Raw genomic sequence first — 20,303 nt, 5'->3', positions numbered from 1 at the left:
CTGATGCTCCCCACTGACCACTGGCGTAAGAGGATACGTTACCCAAGCTCCAAACTGACCACCAATGTAAGGGAAGTATGACATGGGGGAAGGGGTCCTACTTAAAATAGTATTGCCTCCAAATTATGACTATAAATAATAATAAAAAAAAATGCAAAACTTCAGTCAAGCTGTAAATAAGAAGTCCAATAATAGGACATTTCTACATCAAACAAATATTTTTAACATAATTATTCTCCACTGAAATGTTAAAAAATGTGTCTGTTTCATATGCTTCCGATGGTTACCATTTTGTGTGGTGACACGACACCTTCCTTCCGTGGACAACCTGTACAAGCACAGAGGATTAAAATACTTAGACCCCTTTAGCGCTAGAAATAGCCTCTGCAAAACACCTGAAAACCGCTTCCGATTCATTCCAGTGTGTTTTTTCACACTGGGGCGGTGCGCTTGTGGGACCTTCCGAAAAGTCCTGCAAGCAGCACCGTTAGGGCGGTTTGGGAGAACTGTATTTAGCGCTCCCAAAACACCCTGCCCATTGGAATGAATGAGCAGCGCTTTCAAATCGCCTTAAAAGTGCTTTGAAAGTGCTGCAAAACTGGAGTTTTTAAACCCTTTTTTGGGGTTAAAAGCAACCCGCTAGCGACCGTAAAGCGGCGCAAAAGCTAAAACCAGCGCTTTCAGTGTGAAAGCAGCCTTAGAGTTACAACACACGCAGTTGGTTGGTACAGATAGTCTGACACTGTGCAAAGTGTGGACCTAATTAGAGTCAGCTCAAGTTCAGAGATGTGCAGCTGATTATTTTGAATAATTAAATGGTGTCAAAAGCAGCTGTGAGATACAGCACCAGGGATTTCAGTTCATAAATAATTGAGGAGATGGCGATGCATGCAATCAGTCTGATCACATGGCTCTCCCCAGACAATGAGTGTATGCCCTGAATACTACCAGGGCCGTTACTGCTGATCGGTCAGCCAGATTAGCCCCATCACCTGGATTCAACCAGAACACATTTAGCAAACAGTACAGAGCGCGGGGAAGGAAGGGAGGCTGGAGACTGATCATTCGCCAAATACTACTCAGCAGGAGACAAATATCACATTTAACGGGGAATCTTTAGTGTTTTAAAAGATATATGATTGTAATTAGTGCAACAAAAAGAATTGTATCCATGTGTCTAAGGGCCCTTTCATGCGGTGTTGCTCTGCTTTGTTTATCAGAGGATCCGTGAGTAGATCCCCCGTTGAATCAGAGCTGAACAGGATGGATGTCAGTTTTATGACATCCGTGTCCGAATTTACACAGCGGATGGGGCGAATCCATGATGGCTCTATGGGCAGCCGGGGGTAAATGGATTTTTTTCGATTTAACCGCTTGCTTACTGGGCACTTTTACCCCCTTCCTGCCCAGACCAATTTCCAGCTTTTAGCGCTGTCACGCTTTGAACGACAATTGCGCAGTCATACAACACTGTTCCCAAATACAGGTCATTTTTCTCCTTCGTTGATGTACGCTGATGAGGCTGCACTGATTGACACTGAAAGGCTGCACTGATGGTCACCGATAGGTTGCATTGATGGGCACTGATAAGGAGGCTCTGATGGGCACTGATAAGGAGGCACTGAAGGGCATTGATGGGTGGCAGTGATGGGCACTGATCAGCACTGGTAGGTGACACTGATAGGCAGCACTGCTAGGTGGAACTGATTGGCAATGTGAAAAAAAAACGATTACCGATCTTGCGTTTACATCACGGGATCAGCTGTCATTGGCTGACAGCTAATCACGTGGTAAGGGGCTGGGACTGATCTGTGATCACCCTAGTCTCATTGACTCAGTGATCACAGCGTACGCCCCCCTGCAAGGGGTGCGCATGGAGTGTGTAAAGGGGAGGACACCTATTGACAGCCTCCAGGCAAAGCAGATCTGCGCTGCAGCCATCATTCGGCTATAGAGCGGATTTGAAGGAGTTAAAACAGGCAACCTTCAACACGTTATATTTAGGTCTGGAAAAACAGAAGATAACACAGTCGGACTGTGCGGACTTAGAGGTAGGTCACTGTGAATGGGCACAATGAGAAAAAGCCAGCACCTCAATCTTTCTACACGCTGCGATCTTCAGCTACATGCCAAAACGCGTAAGCCCTGTATTATCTTGCACCACACCTGGATTAACCACTTCAGCTCCGGAAGGTTTTAGCCCCTTAATGACCCGTTCATTTTTTGCCATATGGCACTGCGTAATTTTAACTGACAATTACACGGGTGTGCGAAGCTGTACCCAAATAAAATTGATGTCCTTTTTTCCCCACAAATAGAGCTTGCTTTTGGTGGTATTTGATCATCTCTGCGGTTTTTATTTTTTGCGCTATAAACAAAAGAAAGACCAACAATTTAAAAAAAAAAAAAACACTAATATTTTTTACTTTCGGCTATAAAACATATTCAATAAAAAATTCCTTCATCAATTTAGGCCGATATGTATTCTGCTACATATGTTTAGTAAAAAAAAAATCCCAATAAGTGTATATATAGATTGGTTTGCACAAAAGTTATAGTGTCTACAAACTATGGGATATTTTTATGGTATTTGTATTTATTTAAATACTTATTTAAATAAAAATATAATTTTATTAAATAAGTGAAAAAAACATCCTAATGTGTAGACAAAAAATAAAACAGAAAGCAGCAGCTTAAAGCGAGATACACAGCAAATAGATATAATAAGAGAAGCCGTTCGGCATCTCTTATTATATCCATTTGTATTTATTTATTTTTTTACTAGTAATGGCGGCGATCAATGATTTTTAGTGGGACTGTGACATTGCGGTGGACAAATCGGACACCTGACACTTTTTTGGGGACCAGCGACATTATTACAGTGGTCAGTGCTAAAAAAATATGCATTACTACTGTACTTATGACACTGACAGGAAACCTCCGGACCCGCTGATTGGCTCCCCCTCTGTCCAATTAGCGCACGATTGCGCCTCCAATGGCATGTGCACGCCACCCCAGTGGCTATTGCTAGAAATGATGTACAGGTACGTCATTTCGTGCAACAGAGCCGACCTGCTGCAGTACAAGTATGTTAGGTGGTCAGCAAGTGGTTAATACACATATTTATTGCAGAAGATTGAGCAGTTGGCTTTTTCTCATCTCGTTTGTCTACTAGAATGCCAAGAGGACACTATAAGTCAGTGCACTGACCACTCTGGGGAATCACATCAGGCGTTTCCCTACCTTATGTAAACGGACACAAGTCTGTTTACATCAGCCTGCCCATAGACCCACATGGAGCTTCCATTTAGGTCCACCTTAAAAATAGACAGGCAGACCTGAATGGAAAGCCCATGTGAAAGAGCCCAAAAAGTTATATATATATATAAAAAAAAAAAAAAAAAAGAAGGTTACAGTAAACTGACGTCAAGTCCACAGCCAAGGATTTATATCCTCTGCACTACCTTCTCCCTTCATTGTCCCACCCAGGCTCACTTTGAAGAGCCTAAAAAGAATTGCTTAATTTAAGTTTTGGATACAGTAGGAAAAGAGCCCCCACATATTTTTGTCCATGTTCCATTGGGGTGATTACAATTCACAGCTTGTCCCAAAATCTCAAGAGGAAGTGAGTAGAAATGTCACAAAGGTCAGGACAAATCAGTTGTCTGGCATCCCATTTGGGGGATTTCCCCTCCTAGTGTCACAACAAGACGTTGGAGTCAATTTCCCTTTAGGCAGTTGTCACCAGCATAGGTACCCTATTGGAGGATTCCCTCTCACTTCTTGTTTTAAAGACACAACAAGAGGGGAGAGAAAATCCCCCTCCACCCACAGAAGACATCTCCACTGGAGGATTCTCCGTCACCTTCTGTCCTACAGACACAAGTAGTAGTTAGAGGAAATCCCCACTCAGGTAGCCGTCACCGGAGGAACACACAAGAGCACCGATCATCATTTTGTAAAGATGGCTCAAGCTGGGAAATGCTGTGTGTTCGTCTTTTGTGCACTTTTGTATACCCTGGGTGAGGCCAACCTAAGAGCTTACATAGAGAAGCATCATAGAGGAGAACCCAGCCACCACGCAGACCCCAAAGTTGGGAGGGAACAGCTAGAGGGGTCCCTAGTGGACAGAGGTTAAAGGACCATACTGGAAGATTATTCCTATAAGATATATTACAAGTACTAAGAAGGTGAGAGCCCAGCGAGCACAGTGGTGTCACAGCAGCATCTTATAGGAGACACCAATGTCTATATACCTTACACAAAAGGTGATGGGATAGAAATAACACAAGAGACTGTTTAGACATATGAATCTTATGATGGATTATCAATACTGGCTCATTTAAGCAACACATACAATTCTATTATCTATTTTCACTTACTTTGTCTTTTATTTAATATCGTTTGGCTTGATTTGCATGGTTCAATATTACTTGCACTTTATAATTAATTACATGTCTGCTTAAACTGGGATTACTTGGGAAGCTTATCAATTATCACACATTTGCACATTTTACGTATTACACTTTATTGCTTGATTTGCACAATATTACATTTGTCCTTTGAACTTTAACTTAATGAGTATTGCACATGTCAATTAATGGTATTTTTGCACGCTAAAACAGTGCAGCACCATCTATTTTATTTCACGCATTTTATAGATGTGGGAACGCTACCAGGTGCCTGCAGCAGTTTATATCATTTGTTATAGTCTTTCACCTACTAGGATTGATAGCATGGGAGTACACCATATTATATATATATATATATACATATACATACACACACACAAGAAAGTAAGAAATCCCTTCTCTGCTGTCACTAGAACTAGAGTCCTCACTGGAGGATCCCCTCTCACCTCTTGCTCCAGTGACAACTGAAACATTTTGGGTTTCCTCTTGCTTTTTATTGCAAATACAGTGGTCACAAGGACAAATAGAGATGGAGGAACTCCTTGGCGGTGACACAGACAGAATAAAAACCTCCCAAAAAAAAACATTTAAATAGCTGCTGGGAATTTTCAATTTTGTACATGTAGCTCTGGTGGTTCCCATACAGCGAGGCTTCCCCCAATGGGTATCTAACAGTAGCTCAAACTGTAGAAATACAGAAGAAAATGCCTAACAAAAAAACAAATGAGTCCAGGATAATCATCAACATTGGAAACAGTGACCACACATATATTTCAGGAATTAAAGTTAAACTAAAAGAAAAACCTTTTCTTTAATTATGGATAGAGTAAGGGAAGATTTTAACCCCTGTCAATTCTTTTTTTATGCCAGCTTTGTCCCACTGGGGGAATTTCCCTTTACTCTTTGTTCCTGTGAGAAGTTGAATGAATAGTTTGAATTGATTGTGTGTTATAAAATTTGGTTTCAGATTGAGTATTGCCGTGGTTGGATCTGGTTGTATTTTTTGTTTAAACATTCTGGATGCAATTTCAAAAATTTCTATCCAATAGGTTTAAGCTATTGGACAGGACCACCATATGTGTACCCGGATCAGAGCAACCTCGGAAGCTTTGAGCTGAATGGTTAGGTGCGAATTTGGCTACTCTAGAGGGTACCAGGTACCAACGAGTTAAAACTTTATAGTTAGCTTCTATTGCTAGGACATTAGGTGAAGATGATTTGGTTATAGACCAGATTTTCAACCAGTCGGCAATATCCAGAGATCGCCCTAGATCTTCCTCCCATTTCTGTGCATAGGATGGTTTTTCCATTTCAGGATTGATAGAACGTTGGGTGTATAGGGTTGAGATCATTCCTCTGGAGTGGTGATGTTTCATACATATAGATTCAAAGTTGGTAAATAGGGACATAGAGGTATTGGTATTAGTAAAGGGTGTGTAGAAGTTTATTATTTGGAGATATCTAAACAATTCAGAATGTGGCAAGTTATACCTTGCACTTTTTCATCCATTTTTTGGTCTGGTGCTCCTTTCTATATTTTTATGGCTTGAGCAATGAAAAGCTAAAAAGGGCTTGAATTGTTTATTACTCTAAAATCAGGCAATGTTTTGGCCTAGAGATACATTGCAGAGTTAATTTACTAAAGGCAAATAGACTGTGCACTTTGGCAAAGTGCAGTTGCTCCAGAGCTTAGTAAATGAGCAGAAGCTCAGTTGACTTCAATCATCCACATGCAAGCAAAAATATATTTTTCTTTCCTTGCACGTGATTGGATATTCTTTGCAAAGTGAATCTTTATCTCATTTACTAAGCTCTGGAGCAACTGCACTTTGCAAAGTGCACATTCTACTTGCCTTTAGTAAATCAACCTCTGTGAATTTCTTAAAGCTCAGGTTTAGAATGTATGTACGTGCCATACCTATGGAATCCCTGTGGAAGCTATAAATCACTGTAGTAGGCACAGATACTACAAATATGGCTGCTAACTTCCGGGTCCCCTGCCAAACGGCTGCCCTGCACAGGAGGCTGCTTGCTCGGCATGGGTGTCATTCAGGTGATATCATGATCTCTACCTTGTCCAGAGAACATTGTGCATTCATTCACAAAATGTAGGGTGTTCCCTGAATGGAACCCATGCTGAAAGAGCAACCTCTTGGTTCAGGAAACAAAAGTGCAGCCGCTTAGTACAGGACCCAGAAGCCAGCAGCAATCACTAGTAGCGGTTACTACTACAGTGATTTCCAGCTTCAATGGGGATCCCACAAACATGGCACACACATACTCACATTGGTCCAAGCTGTACGAGCTTAAGTATGGTTAACATGTCATAAGCAGGTAACATAGCTTTAGGATTCTCCATAATACAGAAAAATTAGGTAGCTCAAGTACAACACACCATCAGCTTCACTTTAACCTTTTGGCAGGGGGCAAAATACAAATTAATACAGGGCAGTGCTGTATAAGGAGGTGGTTAGTGACAGAGCTCCACCACTGCCACCCAAACCCAATATAAAGCCTTCAGTGGAACTGGCTTAGCTACCAGCAAATGAACTGCAGGGATTCTATTTCACAAGACGATTGACTATAATCTCAAAGCAAGTCTTGGCTCTTTATATTATGGGGATTGAAATTGACATTTTAGGCATGTAAAGTTATAACCACAGAAAGCCTTTGTGCATTTCCCTTTTAATTGCAGCGTTTTTTTTTTTTTTGAATCCTGTTTTGACTGGAACCGCATTTGGCAATGATCACAATGTGTGCATGAAAGGAGCAATTATCACGCAGCACCATCATTGCATTGTTACTCTGAAGAGGCTCTTTTCAAGCGAGGCCTTACTTCGCCTGTGTGTGGGTCACATCTGCATCCCGCTCAGCCATTTCACAGCGTGACAATATATCTCACTTAACTGCAAATGAAATGACTTAAAAACATAAAGATAATTTATTGCGGTTTGTTTAATTGTGCTTGCAAACTACAACCCATAAGGTAAACTATGCCATAAAACAGCCACCATATATAATCATAATATTTTTATATATTTATAAATATATATATATATATACACATACATACACACACACACACACACACACACAATATATATTTTTGTCTTGCTTGTTTGCATTTAATGGATTGTGGGTATTTTTTTTTTTTTGTTAAAAAGTGGAGTCCACCCAAATTGGATTAATCAGTTTTGGGTAGATGTCAGTGGGTTTAATAACTTGGCAGCTTTTAAAGAAACAAGGGGGGCCTTAAAAGGGGTGCCTCACCCTCATTTTTTTTTGTCTATGCCTCAACCTTAGCTTGACAAATTTTGCTTATTTTTTTGGAAAGCAATGTGACATTTTCTTTACTATAAGAGAAAACTAATGTAACAGGGTAAAATAAATTCGGAGATCACAGCAGTCCAATAATGGTTTCTTGCTGTAAAGTATATCTAAACCCTGTAACAAAAATATGATATTAAAGTAGAGTTTAATGCAAAACCTAACTACTCCAAAACACAACACCTATTCTTACTAACCTGTGTAACAAAGATCTGTATACTTGCCTATTTTCAAGCCGCTCCAGTTTGGTCACGTGATCCGCATTCCCTGTGTTAGCCATCTTGGCAGGTTGTGATTTTTGATTGAAGAGGTATACTTTATTTTGCATAATAAAATATACAAAAAACTAATTCTTCTTTGGGGAACATTCTACCCTGTACTGCGAGGCAGCGCATAAATACACCACATAACAATACAGTTCCAAGCATACTTGGCAGGTTGTGATTGGTACACCGATATCAGTACCTCACTACTGCATTGGTCCCTCAAAGATGAAGAGTCCCACAGACCAATAGCAAGATGCAGGGGCATCACTTATTTGCATACCAAAGGAACTCCCAAGTGTGGGGTTTTCTGAGGTGTTCAGTACATGCATAAATACATTTTAGAAAAAATTATAAAAATAATTTTCCTACCTCAAATTCTTCAGAAAATCCATGCTGATTGTTGCCATAGAGCTCATTGATATGTTTGACGAACTGTTTGACAGGAATCGCCTCCATGTCATCTGCCAAAAGGAGAAAAGAAAAAAATATAGTTAGAATAGACAGATTCAGTTGCTTTTGCATCCCTAATTGTATCACAATACATTGGAGGAAGTACCAGGAATAGTGTATCCTCTTTTTAGAATACAAAGAGATTAGTTCTCTAAAGCAGAACACACATGGTATTTAAACTACTGTGCATATACACACACACATATACATACATATGTAAATTTTTATAATCTACACTGATGTTGTTAATTCAATAAAAGCTTTTATTGAGCCAATCAGTTGAATTTATGATGGCCAAGTTGTGGTTTTGATGAACTAAAAAATCCAACGTATTAAACGTGCTATAGGAACACATAAATCTGTCCTTTGTCTAGAGCAGGGGTGTCCAAACTTTCCAAACAAAGGGCCAGTTTACTGTCCTAAACTTTAGGCGGGCCAGACCTTGGTCAGTGGGGGTAGAAAATACCTCAGGGTCACTGGGATGAAAATGCCTCAGGCTTGGTGGTCAATAGACTAAAAAATAAAAATTGCATATCACCTGTGGTCAGTAGATATTGGTATTAGTGGGAATAATAGTGCCCCACCACTGGTGCCAGTGGAGGGAATAGTGCCCACTATTGGTGTCGATGGAAGGAATAGTTTTTTATGGTTTGCGTCAGTGCAAGGAAAAAGTGCTCCATTGTTGGTGTTAGTGGGACTGATGGCACCCCATCATTGCTCTCAGTAGAAGAAATGATAACCCACTGTTGGTTGTGCTTCATTACTATTGTCAGCGAGAAGAATAATGCCCCAAGGGCCAGATAAAGACAAGCAAAAGGTCACATCTGACTCGTGGGCCACAGTTCGGAGACCATTGACCTAGAGCAAACAAAGTACCAGACTTGCTTTATCAGGGATACAATAAGCTTTCTGCAGTTAGCATCCATGGTCTACCCCACTATACCAACTTACTGCCAGTGCCCCCCCAGAATATATTGTAACTTAACAGTGCTTAGATGTAGTGTCCGCATTAGTCTTCTTTCATTCTGTCTTTTTCCCTTAAATTTCACAAGGGGATTATGCCATTACACACTTCCTGTACTAGGGCAACACTCTTACCTAAATAGTATCTATGGAGGAACAGCGATGCCACCCTAGGCTGCTCCCTGAATTTGTATTACAAACACCTTCCTCTCTATGCATCTACATTACACCCTGAAAACATGCAATGCAGACACCATATTGAAGGACTGGTAGAAAACTAAGTGCGGCACTCCAACCTATTCCCTAACTTATGCACTTTTTTTTTTAGATAGTATTTTTTATTTATTTAAGTTGTGCTGTTATAGACAGAACGTAGAGAATTTGTGCAGAAGGATCTTGCAAAAGACTATTAATTAAATATAGAACATGTTTGTTTTTAGGTCTAGATATGCTTTAAGGGTCGGTTCACACTAGGACGACTTGTCAGGCGGCTTAGCCGCCTGACAAGTAGCGTCCCGTTCTGTACAATGGAACTGTTCTAATCGGAGCGAAACAAGTCGCTCCAGCTTAGAAAAAGGTTCCTGTACAACTTTGGGGGCGACTTGCATTGACTTCTATACAGAAGTCATTTTGCAAGTCGCCGCAGCGGTCGCGTCTGGGTCGCCTGAGGCAGTCGCGCTGTAAGTCGTGCTGCCTCAGTGTGAACTGGACCTAAGTCTTCCTCCCACATGCATGCTTGCAGCAACTCACTGCCCCATAGTAAGTCCTCATGCAACACTAAGGCTATACATGATTTCCCTTAATATGGGGCTGAATCAGAGAAATCAAAAGAATCCCCCCCCCATACACGCTAAACAGCATGGATAAGGTATTTCCCTTCCGGCTATTATATTCTGATGCCACGGCTGCTTTGGCCATCAGAATTCCCATATAGTGGCCGCAGTCCACTATTTTATCAAGAATTCCAGCTGTTTATGGTAAACATAAACGAACACGAGGCAGCTTGGTATAAAACACTAAATTAATGGAACAAAAATGAATTTCCAATGCATGAATGAACTAAAGGATTTTATATATTTGCCCAAACATTTTGATGAAAATTACTAGGTATCTGTGACTGTGTACCAAGAGTTATTACAAATAACTTGTTTTTTTATAACGAAAATTGTAGTCATAGTTTAACAGAATCCTCAATTAACTAGTAGTAATATAGCAGTGTATGAATTGTCAGCCCCCCGGCGCCTTTTGAATAAAAAGGCCTTAATTGTGTTTTTATGCCTTAACTTCATTCCTGCTAAGGCTGAATGCAGTAATTTCTATCACAATAAAAGATGCATACATTGTCAAATTTGCATTTAAGAACACATTTAATATGGTGCATGGAGACTCTTTTCAAATTCTTTTATTATGAGAAACAAAACTAATATCTTCTTGTTCTATGCAGCCATTTACTAGTCAATAAAGCAGCTGTTCCCCGATGGAAGTGAACCATTTGAGGTGTATTCATTAAATGCACATTAAATGATATTCTTTTAATAAAAGAAAAGTGCCATTATATTACAGGTACGCTGTGTTTTCTGAGTCAACAGATTTAGGATAATTTGTAGCTATAATACATAACTGCTGCGCTACTGTCTAAGGGGTCTGGTAGACCTTTAACTTTAAAGGAAACCTACACTTTAGTTAAAAAATAATAGTACATATATAATTGCTACATAAACCTTTTTGTTATATATTGTTAATAAAAATTACCTTTCCCACACCTAGTGGACTTGCACGATAGCACAAGATCTATGAACAAAGCCTACGGACCCCCACACTAACCCAGGACTCTGCATTCCCTATATCTGGCCTCCAACAGTACACAGAACATGGAAATGCAATTATTTTAGTAAATATAAGCGGCTAAATACCAGTGGCGGCTGGAGGGGTATATTTCTTGGGGGGGGGGGCACCCTTCAGTCCATAAGAACTTCTGGCTCTAATCACATGCTTCTAAACAAAAAAACAAACATTGGAATCCATGTGTCCCGCATGTAGATTAGGGGGCTGGACCCATGGATTGGGGGGGGGGCGCGGCACCCCTGCATCATAAGAGGGACAATGAAAGCCGCAGAGCTGCAGGTGTGTGTCTGTGTAAATCCAGGAAGTGAACAGGCAGCAGCTTCAGCTGCCCACAATTAAAATGGCTGCAGCCAGACTCAGTGAAGGGAGATTTCTGCAGCATATTTGGCAAGTACAGAATCACAGTATATATAAAATAATATACAAAGTAGTTGAAGGGAAGCTTCAGAGTGGCAAAGATGTTTTTATAACAAATTACGTGAGCAGTTCCTCTTTAAGCCCCGTACACATGATCAGAATATCAGATGAATGATAGTTTTTTTTTTTTCTCTTTTTTTTTTTTTTTTTTTGTATGCTAGTCTCATATTGAAAACCAATAGGTTACTAAAGTTACAAAAATTCTTGAGACAGAATATAACTTTGGAAGTGATGTAATGTTTTGTATTCTTTCGTTTCCGAGCATGTGATTTTTTTTTTCGTACAAATACCATACTAATTACACGAAAATCATTTGTTCTGTTATTGTACGGGAAAAAACTTTATGCTTGTCCCATCTGATATTTTCGCATGAACCGACGTGATTGGCTCTCGAAAAATGTGTACTAACGAATAGATTATTGGACGATTGCTCCAAATGTTGGGGAGTCCGATATTCTAATTGTGTATACAGGCCTTTAGAGTCTCTCATAGTCTAGAGTTAGAATCACACTATACAGAGTGGCCATGACAAGGCAGTGTGGCTTTCACATTTGTTTTCAAATGTGCAACTAAAACTCCGTTTTTTTTTTTTTTTTAAAAGGGGTTTATTTTAAAATTTTTGAACATACATAAAGCATATAAAGCAAACAGTACACATGTCAAAGAGTCTCCCTCAGGAGGTGAATACAGAGGCATCGATGAAGATACCCCGCTGGAGTAAACCAAACTGTTACCACTATATGCTTAAACACAGAAAAACCCCAACAAAACAAAGACACAACAACAGACATACCAACATTCCCGCACACTTACCCATCACAACTCACACCTGTCACCGTCCCACTATGCAGAATCAATTTAACATAAATAGCTGCCACATAAGGTCATACAAAAGCTGATTACCACCCTGTTTTGTACCCCCCCCCCCCCCCACATACCCGGAACCACCATCAACAGAGCCCGAGCCTCCGGCCCTACCCCCGCAGCCCCTCCAGGGGGTCCTGCGAGGATAGGACCGTCCCCCAGAATGAACCAGAGACATCCAACCATGGTTGCCACACCTTATGAAACTTTTTCAAGCAAGCTCTGTGTTTATACACTATTTTAAATTTAGGGAGTTCACCATTAATAATACCATACAGTGATTGAGTTCTGGGCGGAACATTTTCTTTCCAGTGCAATAAAATTACTTTACGTGCATAAAATAAAATGGTACGCAGAAGAGTCCGAGCTGACGCCCTGTGGACAAAGTCATTCAATATACCCAGCAGCCCCACCTCATGGGTTTGAGGCACCGGGAGAGCAAGATGATCATCAAAGAATGTAAACAGGTCCGTCCAATACGCATCCAGTCCAGGACAACTCCAAAACATATGAAATAGATCAGCATTATCGTGAGTACATCTAGGACACAAGGCCTCAGTTCTCAAACCCATTCTAGCCAGTCTAGCCGGAGTATAATGCAGCTGATGAATAAACTTAAACTGTACATATTGGTCGGAAGTGCTGATAATATCCTGGAAGCAGGTTTCAGTGGTTACCTCCCACCCCTCCTCTACCAGGGCAGGTATCAAACGCTTCCACTTCACATATGAATTGCGAAATGGGTCCGCTCCTACCCTGGAGAGGTGATCATAAAAAGTTGTAACCTGTTTAGTAAGATCTGGGTAAGACATCAGGTCCTCCATAGGGGACTCCTGAAGCTCTATGTGCAAGGAACCAAACTGCGCCCGAATGGCATGTCTAAGAAGTAGATACTTATAGAAAAATTTATGTTCTAGTGAGAAGGTACCCCGTAAGTTTTCAAAGGATTCAAACTCATTTCCCTTGATGATATGGGACAAGCGCAGAACATGCAGCCTAGACCACCATTGGGAGTCTGGATGCCCCTGTAGTTCAGGTATACTGGGATTGTCCCATAGCGGAGTTTGTGGTGACCTGCCCGGGGTAGGAATAGAAAGGAGCTTCTCTCCCTCTCTCCAGGCCAGTAGATCCACTGCCATAGGGGAAAATCTAGAGCATTTCGAATTTAGAGCCCTGTGCAGTACGTCATTAACCGAGTCAAACGGGGCATGGAGGATTGACATGAGAGTGGCGGAGGGGGGCTGTGGGTTGGAGTGCAGCCAATCAGATATATATATGTCAGTTGGGAGGCAAGGAAATACTTGCCTAAGTTCGGGTGGGCCAGGCCTCCTTTTCAATTTAGAGGATTGCAAAGATGTCTTGGCAAACCGCGGATGGGAGTTTTGCCAGATAAAGGAGGACACACTGGATTCTATTTTCATAAATACCTTTTTTGGGAGATAGACCGGGGCGGCTTGAAAACAATATAGAAATTTTGGGAGGAATATCATTTTAAAGATGTTAATACGACCTATTAAGTTGAGAGGGAGAGTTGCCCATGCTTGAAGTCTGTCAACCATCTGCTTTGTGATTGGGGCAATATTCAATGCTTCATATTTGGGGAGCTCGTTATGTATCTGAATGCCCAGATACTTGAATGACTGGGACGTCTGAAGTTTAGAGGTGTTCAAGTAATCGTAGGAGCAGCGAGGGCCAATGGGAAAAGCTATCGACTTATCCCAACCTACCCTCAGGCCAGACACATCCCCAAACTCCTCAACCACCCGCATGAGTCCATGGAAGGAGCTTTCCTTACCATCTAAATAAATCAAGGCATCATCTGCATACAAAGATATCTTTTCCACCAGTAATCCTACTCGGATGCCCCCTATCCCCGAAGCCTGCCGCACCGCCAGGGCCAAGGGCTTTATGGCGATGGCGAACAGGAGCGGGGACAGGGGACACCGTTGTCTAGTCCCCCTAAACAACCGAAATGGTGACGAAACATCTCTATTAGTTCTCACCCTCGCACTCGGCTTAGCGTATAGCAAGCGGACCCATTTTGTAAATAGTGGGCCAAAGCCCATGTTAGCCATTGTCTCCCACAAAAATGACCAACGCACCGTATCAAATGCCTTTAACACATCTAAGGGCAATACCAGGCTACTATGTTTATCTCTACATGCTCTATGGATATGTAGATATAATCTGCGTATATTGTCAAAAGTGCTACGTCCGGGCATAAACACAGCCTGATCTGGCGAGATTAATGTAAGTATAACTTTTTGCAAACGAAGAGCCAATATCTTGGCCAAAATTTTTGCGTCATGATTTAGGAGGGAGATAGGACGGTAGGACACCCATAGCAATTTGTTTTTGCCCGGCTTGGGCAAAACCACTATCAGGGCGTCATTCATGGAGTCAGGAAGAGATCCCACGTTCAAAGACGCTCTGTACGTGAGGAGTAGTTTAGGGGCTACCAGTTCAGTATAGGTCTGGTACCACGCCGAAGGGATACCATCAAGGCCGGGAGCCTTCGATGGCGGTAGGGAACCTATCGCTGCCTCCACCTCCTCAAGAGTAATTTCCTGCTCAAGGAGGTCTCACTGGGCCTCCTCCAGTCCAGGAAACACCAACGACGAGAAAAAACCCCGAAATGTAGCCTCCGATGGGGGAACTGGATCGTCATAAAGTCTGCTGTAGTCTGAGGTAAATTCCTGATTTATCGCCGCCGGGTCTTCAGTAGTAGAACCATTGGGCAGTTGTATGGCAGAGATGGAACTATCCAGGTAATCCGTATGAGCAAGGAAGGCTAATAGCCTCCCATTCTTCCCCCCGTGTTCATGTAGTCTCGCTGTCAGGTTTAGTTGTTGTAGTTTAGTCGTGTCTACAAGATGCAATTGCAACAGCTTATGGGCATTCGTCAGTTCACCTCGAGTAGTCTCCGTCGGGTTGAGAGTATGCCTACGTTTAGCCTCCTCAAGGGAACGTTCGAGATCCAGTTGTTGGGCCCTCCCCGCTCGTCGATGATGCTTAATACGGGATATGTACGAACCGCGCAATACCGCCTTAAAGGCATCCCAGGTAGGACCCGCTGCCGATGTTCGTGGACCAGTAGTCTGTCATATCTGAGGGAATGGCCTCTTGTATCCCTCGGCGTGGACACCCACAAGGGGCTAAGTTTCCACACCCTAAACGAAGGACAGTGCCCCAGGGAAAGGGTAACCTGCAGTATTGAGTGATCCAACACTGTTTGAGAGATATATTTAATTGCCCTGACGACCGTCAGGAAACTCCCGGTGGCCAGTGCATAGTCTAGTCTGGACAGAGAGCCATACGTTTTGGATTGACAGGAGAATACCTTTACCCCCGGGAACTTCCAACGCCAAATATCAACATATCCATATGCCTCACACCATTTACTGAACAATCTAGATTTGTTCCCATGGGGTTTCAACCGATCCAAATCAGGCTGTAGAACTGAGTTGAAATCCCCCACAATAAACGTAGGGCAAACAGGTAACAGTGATAACTTAGTACTCAAATCGGAGAATACCGTTGCCGTGGCTGGCGGAGGAACATAGATTGTGACCAGAATGACAGGAGTTCTCAGCACCGTGGCATGTAACACTAAAAATTGACCCCTGGGGTCCGAGATCACCTGATGGCACTCAAACTGTAGCCCCTTGCGTATTAAGATGGCCACCCCACGAGCATAGTTGGAGTAAGTGGAGTGAAAGTTGTGAGCCACCCAACACTTAACGCAAGGATTTTTGAGCCCACCAGATGAGTCTCCTGAAGACAAAGAATATGCAGGTGTAGTCGTTTAATCTGCTCAAACACCAATGCACGTTTAAATTTAGAATTCAGCCCCCGAACATTCCAGGAGCATATGTTTACCTCAGCCATGGGAGGGTTGGGAATAGCACACAAACGGGAACAAGCGGGTGCTGCTCGCCCAGGGACCCCAAAACTGTCCCCCGCCAGACAGCCAAAGCCACAGTACCTCCAGCGGGACAAGGTGACACATACATACTCCCAGCCATCCACGCACCACACACTCCACACCCATACAACAAACAGACAACAAATAAAGAGCTGCCAAGTAGCAGCAACAACCCTGCCCTGCTCCCACGGAAATGGAGCGGGCTTGTACCCAAAACTAGGGCCATGCGTGGGGCGCATGGCCTGATAGCCATGCAATTAACCACAACTAGTCAACTTCACCACAATGTGGCTCAAGATCGTACTCATCCAAAAAATGGAGGAGAAAAAAAGTCCCGCAACATAAAAAAATAAATCATGTCAGTCCCAACATGTTACAATAAGAGCAGCAGAGACCCGTCTCCCTGACCAAAGGCAGTTGCAAAAAAAGGGGGGCATAGAAGAACATAGAAACGATAACCATCCAGGCCAATATCCTTCAGGCAGGATCTTGAGGAGGTTGGGGTAGGGATTCCCACCATGCAAGGACGTTCTTGGGCGACTGGAAGAAAAGAACCTTCTCCTGATAGACAATGCGCAGGGTAGCCGGGAATATCAGAGTACTTCACTGCGTGTTCTCTCAGCTTTCGTTTAACAGACTGGAATTGCGCTCGTTGGTTGCGAACAGCCACAGAATAATCTGGATACAGTGACACAGCAGCATTATTGATCTTCAAGCTGCCTATCACTCTGGCCGCCCGCAGTATAGCATCTCTGTCTCTGTAGTTCAGCAACCTAATAACCATAGTACGTGGCGGATTGCCTGCGGGGAGAGGTCTGCCTGGGACTCTGTGAGCCCGTTCTATCACAAAGCAGGGGGACAGGGTGTCACGGCCAAATTCCTACTCAAGCCAACTTTCCAAAAAGGCCACTGGGTCAGACCCCTCTACCCGCTCAGGAAGCCCCACCAGCCTCAGGTTGTTGCGTCTGAGGCGGTTCTCGAGGTCGTCCACCTTGTTTTCCAGGGAGGCTATTTTACCCCCCGCAGTATTGAGTTTAGGCCATATGGGGTCAACTGCATCCTCCAAGTCACTAATACGTTTCTCAGTCTCATCCACCCTTCCGCGTATTTTCTGAACATCCTGTCTCAGCAATGTAAAGTCACTTCTAATTTCAGCCACAGTCCCCATTAGAGCAGCATGGTTTACCTTGATGGTGTGCAGCACATCGGCAAGCGTCGGGCCCCAGCCGCTCCCCTCCGCCTCCTCTCCCTCTGAGATCTGTGACTCCAGGATCGGGGGGTCCGGATGTCCCAGGGAGGACGGCGGAGAGGATTCCCCAAAGAGATCCGGCGGGGAGGCCGGAGAATCGCAGAGCTCCGCGGTGGTGGACTGGCGGCCATCTTGGCCCTAACGTGTGTGCGCAGACATTCGCGCCGGCGGCTGCCTTCTGCGTTTGCCCATCCGCCGATATCACCTGCCAGGGAAGCAGGGGGGTCCTCCGGTGCAGTCGGTGTCTTTCGATCAGTGGTTAGTGCGGGATTAACCCAGGATGGAGCAGGATTGTAGCGGGAGAGGACGGAGCTGCTCAGAAAGACGTCCACTCACATGACCACCTAGGCCACGCCCGCTAAAACTCCGTTGTTAATGCAAATTATTAGCATCATTAGTTTTTGTTTTGCTGGCTATCTGGCAGGTATGCTGGAAAATAAACTTGAAAGATGATGTTACACCGAGTAACTAGATACCCAACATGTCACACTTTAAAATTGCACACACTCGTAGAATGGCACCAAACTTTAGTACTTAAAAATCTTCATGGGCGACATTTTTTTTTTTTTATAGGTTACATGTTTAGAGTTACAGAGGGGGTCTTGGCCTAGAATTGTTGCTCTCTAACGCACGCGACGGTACCCCACATGTGTGATTTGAAGACCGTCTACATATGTGGGCACGACTTATGTATGCGTTCGCTTCTATGTGTGAGCACGCAGGGACGGGGGCACTTTAATTTTCTATTATTCTTCATAATATGTTTATTTTCTTATTTTTACACTTTCTCTTTAAAAAAAAAATTTGATCACTTTTATTCCTATTACAAGGAATGTAAACATCCCTTGTAATAGGAATAGTGCATGACAGGTCCTCTTTATGGAGATCTCTCTCCTTCAGGCTGGAAAGACCAAGATCAAAAAAATAAACTGTCTCGGCCTTTCCAGCCGAGTCCCAGGCATTTTTTATATCATAACGTCACGCCTGGGCCTCCGAGGGTCATAAAGATGACTGGGGACCAGCTGGTCACCAGAAATCTCCAACATCCATCACCGACCATCATGATGCCCTGGGGGAGGGGCAAAACGCGTCAACGTACTTTCAGTTTGTATTAACCATTGACGCAAATTTCCGTCTCCATGGAACACATGCCATTCAGTGGCGAACTCAGATGATTTTCTTACTGATGTCTTTTTTTGCCAAAAATCCTGTAAGTTGCGCATTGAATGCGCTTGATAATTGATGCCAAACATTATTTCACCATGAGTTCTCTCTCTGTTTCCTCGTCTATGGTGTGAGATATATGCTTCAAAATTGCAAGATTCTACTAAGGAATCATCCAGTATATCCCCAGATCATTTGATCAATGCCTTTTTGATCCCAGACTGTGAAGCTGAGGATCCAATAATTTTGGTGAGTGGGGACACCAAAGGGGGAGCTGCTTCACCGATTCAACAGTTTTGGAGCACAGTTGCACTTTTCACTGAAGCACCTGAGCACCTTTTAAATTTTTTACGGTTTTGTTTTCTCTTAACATTGATACATTAGGCACTGTTTATTAGGATGTATAATGCTTGATATAGGCTGCTAGTACTGTTTTATATATTTTTCATTGCTTTAGGGTTGTAGCACCTTTGTGCAGCAGCAGCTGCGGTCTTCCTATTAATTTTTGTTAATTCATATTTCACCATTTGAGTTAACTCTCCACCGCGAGTTTTTGAATTAGATATATTGATTTAAATGAAAGGCTGACAACACTTTTGGCAAAAAGTGTGGAACAGGTCATAACATGACCCTGTCATGGCGGAGGATCAAGTATGATTCTCTGCATGAAAGGGCTGTTAACTCCGACACCCTTCTAGCCGAGGTGATAGCCATCAAGAAGGCTAGCTTGCGTGACAGCAAGTCTAATGGAATTTCCTTGATAGGTTCAAATGGTTGTTTTTATAACAGACAGCACCAAGTTCAAGTCCCAAGAGCACATAGGTGACCTAAAAGGGGGAAGCACGCGAGTTGCCCCCTGCATAAAGGTTCGGACCAGTGAATGGGAGGCTAAAGGCCTTTGGAAGAATACTGATAGGGCCGAAACTTGACCTCTGATTGTACTCAAAGTCAATTTGATTTCCACGGCTGACTGTAGAAAAGATAGAAATCTCCCAATCACATTTTTCCGAGGATGCAATTTTTTGGCATCACACCAAGCAAAACAAGTCTTCCAAACCTTATGATAGATCTTCCTAGTGACAGCTTTTCTAGCATTCACTAGGGTAGACACCACTGGTCCCGAGATGCCATGGTCCTTTATTTAAATTGGAGTGGAATATAGGACCTTGAGACAGTAGATTGGGGTGCCGTGGAAGCGTCCATGGCTTGTCTATTGTCAGCCTCACAATCTCCAGGAACGAGGGCCTTCTGGGCCAGGCTGGTTCCACCAGAATGCAGTTGCATCATCAGACTAAACCTTGATAGGGTAGTCCTGAAGCTCCACTGTCCAGGACCGTAGGGTCAGTCTTACTGCCTGTAATTGCAGGATGTTGATGGGCAGGATCTGTTCTGTCCTTGACCATTTCCCCTGAGCTTTGAGC

The 20,303-nt window shown here is 43.0% G+C and overlaps 1 protein-coding gene across 2 annotated transcripts in view; it reads right to left on the bottom strand.

The window, feature by feature from the left end:
• The window catches only part of PTPRG (protein tyrosine phosphatase receptor type G), a 727,870-nt gene that overhangs the window by 73,619 nt on the left and 633,948 nt on the right, over positions 1-20,303 (bottom strand). For both annotated transcript variants that reach the window (XM_077451904.1, XM_077451902.1), the window contains one exon: positions 8,375-8,466. In XM_077451904.1, coding sequence (XP_077308030.1) covers positions 8,375-8,466 — 92 coding nt within the window. The remainder of the gene's footprint in view (positions 1-8,374; positions 8,467-20,303) is intronic.

Source organism: Lithobates pipiens, unplaced genomic scaffold, assembly GCF_037356315.1.
Source record: "Lithobates pipiens isolate NorthernLeopardFrog02 unplaced genomic scaffold, aLitPip1_a1.2 Scaffold_23, whole genome shotgun sequence".
Classification (NCBI taxonomy): Eukaryota; Metazoa; Chordata; class Amphibia; order Anura; family Ranidae; genus Lithobates; species Lithobates pipiens.
This window is presented reverse-complemented; position numbering and strand designations above follow the sequence as displayed.